Genomic DNA, 11,558 nt, shown 5'->3' with positions numbered 1-11,558 from the left:
TCAATCATAGTAAAAGATGAAAGGGAGCAGAATTTGTCACCCCAAAATAAGTCTCTTAGGCATAAGGATGATTTGGAGCTGATTTTTTTTAAGAAACAGTAGACACAGGAAAAACTCTGAAACTTCAATATATGTTGCTCTTTTTTAAAAAAAATTTATTTATTTATTAATCTCTTTATCTATTGGTATGTGCCCCTAGCAGAAACCGAACCTGGGACTCTCCGGTCCACAGTCAGACACTCCAACCCCTGAGCCAAACTGGCCAGGGATATATGTTGCTTTTTTGTTATGGACATTTACATTTTGCAGGGAAATCTCCATTTGTAAGGTTGCCTCCCTCTATATAGCAGGAAGAGGAGGATTACCAAATCCCTGGAAACTGTCATTACTGGAGAAGGCCAGGATTTAGGTTTGCATAACAACCATACCCTGATTACTGTGATTTTCCTGATAGCCTCCCATAACTGTCTCCCTTCCTCCAATCTTCTTTTGTCTTTAGCTGGAGATGGCCTTTAAGGTAATAGCCTGAATCATTTTGGGGAATCAATGTTTTCCTGCATCTCTCCCATATATACAGGAAAAATACGTTATTAAACTTTATTTCCTCATGTTAATCTGTTCTTTATTACAGGGGGTTCTCAGACAAGAGCCTAGAATCATAAAGGGAAAATTATTTTTTTTCTTGGACAAAGGTAAAGTCTTTGCTCCTTAAAGACCTATGTGATCTGACCCTCTGCTACCTAAGAGCCTTATCTCTTACTACTCTTGCATTCCCTCATTCAGTTTCAGTCATACCGACCTACTCGCTGTTCTTAGAACATAGCAGGTAGCAGATATGCTTCATTCTTCCTGGCATGCTCTTCCCCAGATATCCACATGACCTACTCCCTCCTCTATCATTGCTTCAATTTCGCCTTCTTAGTGAGGCCAACTTTAACCCCCTTTTGAAAATATGTTTTTATTGATTTTAGAGAGAGAGAGGAAGGGAGAGAGAGAGAGAGAAACATCAATGAAAGAGAAACATCACTTGGCTGCCTCCTGCATGCACCCTACTGGGGATTGAGCCCACAACCAAATCATATCACCTGACCTGTAGGGAATCAAACCAGTGAGCTATTGGTACATGGAAAGACACTCAACTAAGCTACACGGGCCCAGTTGATGGATCCTTTTAATTTTGCATGCTTCCCCTTCTATACTCCTGACCCTTGATGCTTACTATGCTCTATTTCTTTCATAGCATTTTTCATCTTCAAACATACTTTATTATTTATTTATTTATTTGGTTTATTGTTTATTGTCTATCCCCCCCTAACTAAAATGTTAGCTCCAGGTAGTCAGGGACTTTTGTGTTTTTGTTCACTGATGTATTTATTCGCAGCACCTAAAACTGCTGGCATATAGTAGGCACTGAATAAATACTTGCTAAATGAATGAATGAATGGATGGTCCTCATAACAACATTACAAATGCATCTACCCATTTTTATTCTAATATCTAACTTTTACATTTAAATCTTTGAGCTGGAATTTATTTTGGAGTAAAAAGTGTGGTATGAATCAAGATTTTTTTCTCTTTAAATGGCTCTTTAATTGTCTTGACACGTTTGGCATACGTCAGTTCCTTTTTTTTTTTTTTGGTACGTACCCCTAGCAGGAACTGAACCTGGGACTCTCAACCTGGGATTCTCTGGTCTGCAGGCCGGCGCTCAACCACTGAGCCAAACTGGCCAGGGCTCCTTTTAATCAAAAATTAAGTTTGGTTAAAACACATCATCTCTTTCATTATGAAGAAAGATACAGTAGAATTATATCTTCATTTGTTAGCCAGTTTCTATATAGAGAATACAAACATGCTCATTAAAAAGTTTTTATTCCTTGCTTGTTGTAGTTAAGTAGACTATTTTTTAGGCAGCGGCTACTTAAAGTGGTTTGGTAAGTGTCCCAATCTTTAATTACATAAAATTATTTCCTCCCTTCCTTCTTTTGCTTCATACCAGATAACAGACATTTTGTTGTTACTGTTAATCATCACCTGAGGATATTTTTTCCATTGATTTCTAGAAAGTGGAAGGGAGGGAGAGAGAGACAGAGAGACATCCATGTCACACATCAATTTGTTGTCTCCCACAGGAGCCCCAACTGGGGGCCGGGGATGGAACCTGCAACCCAGGTACGTGCCCTTGACCAGGAATGAACCGGTGACCCTTCAGTGCATGAGCTGACACTCTAGCCACTGAGCACACCAGCCAGGGCAAGGATATTTCTTAATCATTTAATTGGTTGAAGCTTTTAAAACTATGGAATGCTTTTTTTTTTTTTAATTGTTATTTGTTTCAGTATAAAAAAGTGAGCCCTTTGCAGGTAAATTCAGATTAAAGACCACTAGTATTCAATATTTAATTTACTAGGTACATATCTCATACTAAGTTTCATGGAGGATAAAAAGAACTTGATGCCCTGGCCAGTTTAGCTCAGTGGTTGGAGCATCGACCTGTGGGCCAGAGAGTCCCGGGTTCAGTTCCTGCTAGGGGCATGTACCAAAATAAATAAATAAATAAATAAAGATTTCAAAAAAGGACTTGCAAATCATTCACCCAACATTTATTTATCACTAGTTATATTCCAAGGATACCTAGTGGCATAGTAATATTGCATGACTCAGTCTTTCAGTCAATCATTGAGATGGTATCTGGAGAGAAACAACATGTTCAGGAAAAAGTCATAGTAAAGAGAAACCAACTATATTTAACGATAATCCAAAGAAAGGAAGAAGTAAAGGGGAAAATCTAGACCATCTATGAGGAGGAGGAATGGGATTTAGTGATTAGTTTTGGGCAGTGTGAGACCTGATTGTTGGCCTGCAGGTTGACCAGTCTCTCACACTCAGCTCCCCACATGTCCTCTCTCCTAGATTACATAAACTATACCCTGATGTAATACAGTCTCCAGACTGCAGCCACCATGATCTCTTTAAGATGAAATCTGATTACCTTGCATGGCATAATTAAAATACAGAAAAGTTCTGTTATTCCCAAATATTCTCTTGTGCAACCCTTTAGGAATAAAACCATCCCCCCTAAACTCTAGCAATCACTAATCTGTTCTCCATCCCTATAGATTGCTTTTGCCAGAATTTCATATAAATGGGATCATCCAGTATGTAGCCTTTTGCATTTGGCTAATTTTACTTAGCACACTACTTTTGGTTTTATTGCTGAGTAGTATTCAATAGTATGGATGTACCACAGTTTATTCTTTCATCAGTTGGATGATTTGACTTTGGGTAGTGGGCACACAATGCAATGTAATGATCATGTATCATAGAAATGTATTCTTGAAACCTATGTAATCCTATTAATTGATGTTACCCCAATAAATTTAATTTAAAATATATTTAAACATTTTTTTTTTTTTATCCTCACCCGAGGACATTTTTCGATATTTTGTTCAGATAGAGTGAGTGGGAGAGAGAGAGAGAGAAACATCGACATGAAAGCGACACATCGAGTGGTTGCTACCCACACGACCCAACCAGGCCTGGGGACAAACTGCAACCAAGGTACGTGCCCTTAGCGGGAACCGAACCCGGGTCTCTCCGGACCGCAGGCTGACGCTCTAACCGCTGAGCCAAACAGACTAGGGCTATTTAAACATTTTTTAAAAAAGGTTCCCCTTGCCTGGCCAGTTTGGCTCAGCAATTAGAGCGTCGGTCCACGGACCAGAGAGGCCTGGGTTCAGTTCCTAAGGGCATGTACCTTGGTTGCAGTTGGTCCCCGGCCCCGGTTGGGGTTGTGTGGGTGGCAGCCAGTCAATGTGTCTCTCTCATATCAATGTTTCTCTCTCTCTTCCTCCCTCTTTCCCTCCCACTCTATCTGAAGATAAATGCAAAAAAAAAAAATTGTCCTCGAGTGAGAAAAAAAAAAAGGTTCTCCTCCTTATTGCTCTCTGATCTAGTCAGTAGGCCCTCTGTCTCCCTCTCCAGCTTCTTTGTCCTGTGGGTCCTGACTCTATGCTAAAGCCATAATGACCCTTCCTACAATGACCTCAGCTAGCCATCTTTCCTCTCCCTCCTTCTTCTGGTCCTTGGAATTATTGTCCTCCAGTCTAGAACACTCTCATTCTCCTTCCCCCACGTTCCTGGACACTAACTGCAAAGACAAGAGTGATTTAATCCAGAGGGAGACACATTTCCTTCTTGAGACCCAGGGGGACAGGGATATCTGTTGTATAGTGGGCCCTGTTCTGTCCTAGACTAATGGAGGCCTGGCTTAAACTAACAGTTTAGGGAAAGTCATGCAGTCCTTCAGTTGTAGTTCTTGCTCTGAGACAGAGCAAGAGAGTAATGGTGGCCCAGGGAGCAGGACTTTTCTTGGTTTCACCTGGGAGTGCAGATTCTACTGGCTGAACCTGGCATTTAAGTGGTTTTTGCCACTTTTCAACGATAGTCAGAGCCAAATCTTTACAGTTGTGAGTACACAAAACAGAATGTATTCTTGTAGTATTATTAAGTACTGTATTGTTTTTTCATACGAACTATAAACCTACTTCTGGCCACATCTGGGTGTGTGTGTGTGTGTGTTTCATATTGTGTGATCTTGGGCCTTCTTATTGCATTGTATTCTCTTTGGGGTGGCCTCATTCATTCAGATGGGCTTTATTACTATTTCTAAAGTGAAAGATTAACCCTGATCTCTGAGTATCAGATTTCCCACCCTTCACCTCCCAGACTCACTCCTGTGCAACCATTTTGGTAAATGGCCATCACCTGCTAATGCCTTCCTGTTTCTCTCAATTCCACCTCCCATCTTTTCCCATTTGTTTTATTAGCAAATCCTGTCCATACTACCTGTCTTGTGCACCTAGCAATTGTTCTCTACAGGCCAAGTCCACTGCCACAACCTTAATTCGAGTCACCATCCTCTCTCCTAATCCGTTTGAACAACCTCTGTGGTGTCCCTGTTTCCACAGATAGGCCATGCAGTCTTTTAATGGGTTCACAGGTTCTGCCTACCTTGACTCCCTCATTTTATGACCCTTAAATTCCTGTCGTCCTGAATCTCTTTTTATCCCTTGATACCTGCTTTATGCTTAGTGCTCTCTTCTCTTCCTGAAAAACTCTTCCCCCAGATTTCCCATGGCTGGTTTCTTTTTCCCTTCAGATCTGATCTCCAAACTCACTTCTTCAGATAGACCTTCCCTGATGTCTAAATCAAATTTGGTCTCCAAAATATTGTCCATCAGAACACCTAGTTTACTTCCTCCCCGGCACCAATCACAACATGCAATTGTTTTTATTTACCTGTATTTATTTTTTATTTTTTAAAGAAATTAGAAAAATTTTAATTTTTGCAATCCCCTCGGTAGGACTGGCAGATAAAATACACAATGCCCAGTTAAATTTGAAGTTCAGATAAACAATAAGTTTTTTTTTTTTTGGTATATGATACTGAGGTATACTTACACTGAAAATATTATCTGAACTTCAAACATAAATGGGCGTCCTGTATTTTTCTTTGCATCTGGCAGCCTTACCCATGGAGGTGTCTTGCCCTTGTCTCACTTGTTCTGGGTTGTATTCTCATGGCCAAGCCCAGAGCCTACCATTTAGGTGTTCAGTTTTTCTGCTGCATTTTTGTATGTTTCTCCAGCCTGCCTGATGTTTATTTATCAGAATTTTACCCATTCACTAAATATTCCTGTTAAAGATATTTTGGGAAAATATATTTTATTATCTAAACTTTTTTTTTTTCTATTTCTGCACAGCTGGCATAGGAGTATCTACCTTCATTACACTATTTTTGAGAATTAAACAAGGGGTGTCAAAGTTTAGCAACATGCTCCGCTCACTAAAACACACAATTTCCACACTTTATTAAAATCAGCCCGTGAACCATTTTAGCGGAAAGCAAAGACGCGAGTTTGTGGAGTATGGGTGGGGGCTGGGAAAACGGTTAGAAACCGGCGTGGGCCAAAGAGCTGAGGGCCCGGAAACGAGGAGGAGCAAAGAGTGAATGATAGAGAAGACAGCCAATGGGGAGACTGGGAACTACTCGCCCCCTCCCTTGCGTTTCAAATTCTAAGCTCCGTTTTCATCCGGGTCCTTCAGCCTCGTTCCCGGGCAGTATAAAGTTTGCTGTCTCCTTTGTTCGCCCTCGTTGCGCAGCAGTTCCAGCGGGTTCTCTCTTCCGTCTTTGTAGCCGGCGGCCCTCCTTGGTGCTCAGCGGCTAGGAAGGCCCTGTTGGCGAGCTCGTAGGAGCTTGAAACCGTCGTCACCTTTCCGGTACGTGTATCTTTTCCTTCTCTCGTTTTTCCGGACACTCTTGCCATGTTAGGATTTGCGATTATCTCTCTTGAGATGGGGCTGGCGGACGCCATTTTAAGAACCCGAAGATGCCGCCCTATTTAGATACAGCTGAGAGTGTCGCAGGGAAACGAATGCGGATCCATTTGGTTGTACGTCTCGAGAAAGTTTGGCTGCGGCCTGCGGAGGTGGTGGCGGAGGTCAGTTTTAGCGGAACGAGGAGAGACCACGCCAGCGCGGTACCTGCATTGAGATGGCGCCGGCGCTATGGATGGGCACGTGCACTTTTACGCGGGGTCCTTGTTCATTGGCGGCCTTGATAGGAAGCCCTTTGAATTTTCCCAGCCAATGTTGATGGTGCAAGTTACTTCTCTGACTGGTATCGGTTGTTCTGGGCTGAGTCCAAGGGTCGCCATTTTGTGTTTTCCACGCGGTTTTTAATGGGGTTCTGCTGCAGTCATGGAATGTTGAGCGTTCCAGTGCGCGTTTTCTCATTCCGGTATTTAATATGAAATTATGTAGACATTTTCAGAAGTTTTTGTGACATTTTCGGCGGGCCGGGGACTGTTGAAGAAGGGGAGGGATAACTTGGCTCGAACTTCAAATTTACCAGGGAATTCTAATGAGGATAAATACAAAAGTTCTTGGAGGAAGGGTTGGTGTTAAGGACTTGTGTTTGGCCTGTGACCTTGAACGTGTCGATAGTCTTTAGGGTCATTATGATGTGTGTTTTTAAAAGGCTGCAGATATGGGATTAAAACTAAAACTTTTCAAACGTTGGATAGCCATTACTTGGTTAAAACTGCCAGGGTAGATTAAGGGTGAAGGCATAAATTAAGTTGGTCCTTTTAACCAGTTTGATGGAAATTTCACTATGGCTTAACTAATTTGGGATTCCTGCTTAGGCTTAGAAAAGATCGTTTTTGGTGTCTTTAGTTATTAAGGGATAACGGCTTCAGTAAAACAAGAAAAATAAATGTACCCCAATAAAGCGTGTTCGATGAATTAACTTTTCCCAGGGACATACTATATGTTTTTTCAATAGACTCTCACCAGGGAGGAAAATGGTCGAAGCTGATCGCCCAGGAAAGCTTTTCATTGGTGGCCTCAATACAGAAACAAATGAGAAAGCCCTTGAAGCAGTATTTGGCAAATATGGACGGATAGTGGAAGGTGAGTTTATCTGCAAGTATATGCAGGGCTATTTTGTAATTAAAAGGAAGCTGTGATGAATTTAATTGCAATGATCATTTGAAATGATTATGTATTTTGTCCTCTAAGAAGTTCTGAGCTTTCTTTTTTAAAGATTTACTTTTGTTAATTCACTAGAAGTAGAGTAACACTTTTTTCCCCCCTGGAAAAATGACCTTTTTTAGTACTCTTGATGAAAGATCGTGAAACCAACAAATCGAGAGGATTTGCTTTTGTCACCTTTGAAAGCCCAGCAGATGCTAAGGATGCAGCCAGAGACATGAATGGAAAGGTGAGGCTGTCTGCACACTGATGTGTAGTGTTCCCTAGTACATCAAATGGCACAGTCAGCCAAGTCTGGCCTAGGGCATCTGTTGAATTTTATGAGTGTCTTATCTTTCTAGGTATACCCTGTGAATATAGCCCTTTGTAATTTTGTAACCAAATTTAGAGATTATACTATAATAAGCATATTTTACTTTATCTGGAACTTATAAACTGCTTAAATAACTTTCCTTTTTGGTTATTAGTTTTAAGTTGATATCTGGTCTTGATTTAAAACGTTGCCCACCAGTAGTAGTGTAGTGAATCCACCTTGTTTGATACAAATCATCAGTATCATCAGTCTTACAGACGAGTAAGCATTTTAAGTAAATATAAAAGTAACACTGACTATTTTAGGTTAATTAGTGAGCAAAATTTACCTGTAATTACATTTTCAATAACATTTGTGTCCCAGTGTGTAGTGGATCTGCAAGTTTTTTAAAATACTGATGTAATTAACCACCTTGATATTATTTAGTCCTTAGATGGAAAAGCCATCAAGGTAGAACAAGCCACTAAACCATCATTTGAAAGTGGTAGACGTGGACCACCTCCACCTCCAAGAAGCAGAGGCCCTCCAAGAGGTCTTAGAGGCGGTAGAGGAGGAAGTGGAGGAACCAGGGGACCTCCCTCACGTGGAGGGCACATGGGTAATGACTTGGGTCTGCCTCACTTGTGTTTGCATTGATTAAGTCTTTGTTTAAAGGCTCCAGCATTTGAAATTGAGAACACATGCTCATCTACCAAACTGGTAGTGACTTGGAAACAGGGCATCACATCCTAAGTTAAATTATATACAGTGTTTTTAAATGATGGCAAATACACTAGTCTTTGTCCAAGAAGTTAACTCTAGGGAAAAAAAAACACTTGCAGAAAATTTTTGACAGGAATATCTGGGTATATGAAAATAGAACAATTTTATTTTCCTTTGAAGTAACTAAGACTATAACTTTAGTTTCATTTTGCTAGTCTACATAGACTTCATGCTCAGTTTTGTATAAGTGAAAACTAAAACAAGATTCCCCAATTAAACAAATATCCTTGATCAAGCAAAGAACTTTTATGGCCTTTTCTTGATTCTTTAGTATTAACATATTTTTCTTTTCTATTCTAATGTAGATGATGGTGGCTATTCCATGAATTTTAACATGAGTTCTTCTAGGGGACCACTTCCAGTAAAAAGAGGACCCCCACCCAGAAGTGGGGGTCCTCCTCCTAAAAGATCTGCTCCTTCAGGACCAGTTCGCAGCAGCAGTGGAATGGGAGGGAGAGGTAAATGTTCCATTTGCAACTATTCCACCACAATAACGCAAAAGGTTGAGAGGTGAATCCTAAAAATGATGCTTAAAACTGACTTATGGACTCCGAGTGATCTAGGTACATAGAGTAAAAGTCATATGTCATTGAATCACTATTTTCATTGCCTGACTGTAAATTCACATTTTAATATTTTTCTTTGGGTATATTTTAATAATGATTGTTTTTCCTTAAGCTCCTGTATCACGTGGGAGAGATAGTTATGGAGGCCCACCTCGAAGGGAACCCCTGCCTTCTCGTAGAGATGTTTATTTGTCCCCAAGAGATGATGGATATTCTACTAAAGACAGGTAACAGAAAAATGTAGTAGCTTTGTCTTGTTAATACACTGTTGAAGGGAAAGCTCATCAAAAGGATAAAACAAGTTACTTTTGTTTTTGTAGCTATTCAAGTAGGGACTACCCAAGCTCTCGTGATACAAGAGATTATGCACCGCCACCAAGAGATTACACTTATCGTGATTATGGTCATTCCAGTTCACGGGATGACTACCCATCAAGAGGCTATAGGTAAACAACTTCACTTCCATGCTTTTGTGGTAAAGTGCTGTAAAGGTTGATGCTCTGGGGCTTAAAAGTTTTTCTCTTTGATTTAGTGATAGAGATGGCTATGGTCGTGATCGTGACTATTCAGATCATCCAAGTGGTTCCTACAGGGATTCGTATGACAGTTATGGTAAGATACTGGTTTAGTGTCTTTGAATATCACCAGCTTGAGTTTTCAGGTTCATGAGCCAGTTTACTAGGCTGTGTGGTGCTTGCTTTTAAAGGGATGTTTGCTTGCTTTTAAAGGGATAACTGTCAGCTGGGCTTTTCCTAGTTTTGTGAGGGGCTTTTGTTTTTTTTTTTTCCTGTGTTTGTGGGGTTTTGTTGTTTGTGGGTGTTTATTTTATTTTATTTTTTTTGAGGCTGTTTGCTTGCTTTGGAGGGGATTTTGCTTGCTTAAATTGGCAGCCTTATGTGTTTTCCCCCAACAGTGAAAATACAATTTAAAAATTTTATTAACAACATCAAATGTTTACCATTCCAATATGAAGGAAAGTCTACAGTTCAAAATTGCAACTTATCACTGGAAAGTGGCTGAGTGTCTACTATAAAATAACAAGCTGTCTGGAATATCCTCTTGAAATACACATCGTCTTCAGTCTTTTCAAACAAATATTAAAACCAATCCATTTCCATATCTCAGCAAATGAGCAAATCCCTGTTAATGGCCAGCAATGGCGGTTTAAAACCTCCCAGTTGCGAAAGTAAAAGTTTAATACAGAAATTCTGTGAATTCAGATTTAAATGTTGTATATATACAATTTATAGTGTTGCCATATTACCTGACCATTGACCCTGCAGGTAACTCACGTAGTGCTCCACCTACACGAGGGCCCCCGCCATCTTATGGTGGAAGCAGTCGCTATGATGATTACAGCAGCTCACGTGACGGATATGGTGGAAGTCGAGACAGTTACTCAAGCAGCCGAAGTGATCTCTACTCAAGTGGTCGTGATCGGGTTGGCAGACAAGAAAGAGGGCTTCCCCCTTCTATGGAAAGGGGGTACCCTCCTCCACGTGATTCCTACAGCAGTTCAAGCCGCGGAGCACCAAGGGGTGGTGGCCGTGGAGGAAGCCGATCTGATAGAGGGGGAGGCAGAAGCAGATATTAAAAACAAAACTTTGGACCAAAATCCCTGTTCAAAGAAAAACAAAAAGTGGAACCTATTCTGTCATAACCACCCAAGGACTACTAAAAGAAAAATTTGTGTTACCTTTTTTAAATTTCCTGTTAAGTTCCCCCTTTCATAATTTTTATGTTCTTGTGAGGAAAAAAGTGAAACATGTTTAATCTTATGACATTGCTTTCAACAAGCAAATGTTAAATGTGTTAAGGCTTGACTTGTGTATTAGTGTTGTAATTTTCCAAGTAAAAGTGTCCCTAAAGGCCACTTTCTTTTTTTTTCCCCCAGTAAATGAGGCAAAAACTTCTAAGATCTACAAACATCTAGCCATCTAAAATGGAGAGATGAATTCCTCTGCCTATACAAACAAGCTAGCTGTATTAGAGGGTGGTTGGGGTATGCTATTCTTAGGATATCATACTGTCTTCAAACTGAAATCTCAAATGTTAATCAGTATGAAAAACCTGAGATAAGATGCTTATGTAAAGAAAGTGCTATTCGCCCAGTAAACCCAAAACAAATGGATAGTGTTGGCCATATTTTGCCTTTCTGACATTTCTTTGGGAATCTACAAGAACCTCCCCTTTCCCCTTTCCCCAATAAGACCATTTAAGTGTGTGTTAAGCAACTACAGAATACTAAATAAAAAGTTTGGCCAAAACCAACCATGAAGCTGCAAACGGTGCTTGCTCTTACTGTTTCAAATTTTTGCAACTCTGTAGTGTCTCACTTTTAAGGAACAGCTTGATTGCAA

General features: G+C 40.4%; 1 protein-coding gene and 1 non-coding gene across 2 annotated transcripts; both read left to right on the top strand.

Moving 5' to 3' along the window:
• Positions 1-6,113: 6,113 nt before the first annotated feature.
• On the top strand, positions 6,114-11,469 carry RBMX (RNA binding motif protein X-linked). Its single transcript, XM_036270714.1, has 9 exons — positions 6,114-6,282; positions 7,349-7,476; positions 7,680-7,786; positions 8,297-8,468; positions 8,938-9,090; positions 9,311-9,425; positions 9,519-9,644; positions 9,731-9,810; positions 10,482-11,469. Exons 2-9 carry the CDS (start codon positions 7,368-7,370, stop codon positions 10,790-10,792), a joined length of 1,173 nt encoding a protein of 390 aa, XP_036126607.1. The 5' UTR covers positions 6,114-6,282; positions 7,349-7,367; the 3' UTR covers positions 10,793-11,469.
• Positions 7,526-7,597, top strand: LOC118636822. Its single transcript, XR_004960795.1, has one exon. It is a non-coding gene; the product is annotated as a small nucleolar RNA SNORD61 (small nucleolar RNA).
• Positions 11,470-11,558: the final 89 nt, after the last annotated feature.

The sequence above is a fragment of the Molossus molossus genome, unplaced genomic scaffold, assembly GCF_014108415.1.
Source record: "Molossus molossus isolate mMolMol1 unplaced genomic scaffold, mMolMol1.p scaffold_m16_p_2, whole genome shotgun sequence".
Classification (NCBI taxonomy): Eukaryota; Metazoa; Chordata; class Mammalia; order Chiroptera; family Molossidae; genus Molossus; species Molossus molossus.
The sequence above is the reverse complement of the archived record's forward strand: the minus strand, read 5'-3'. Positions and strand labels throughout refer to the sequence as shown.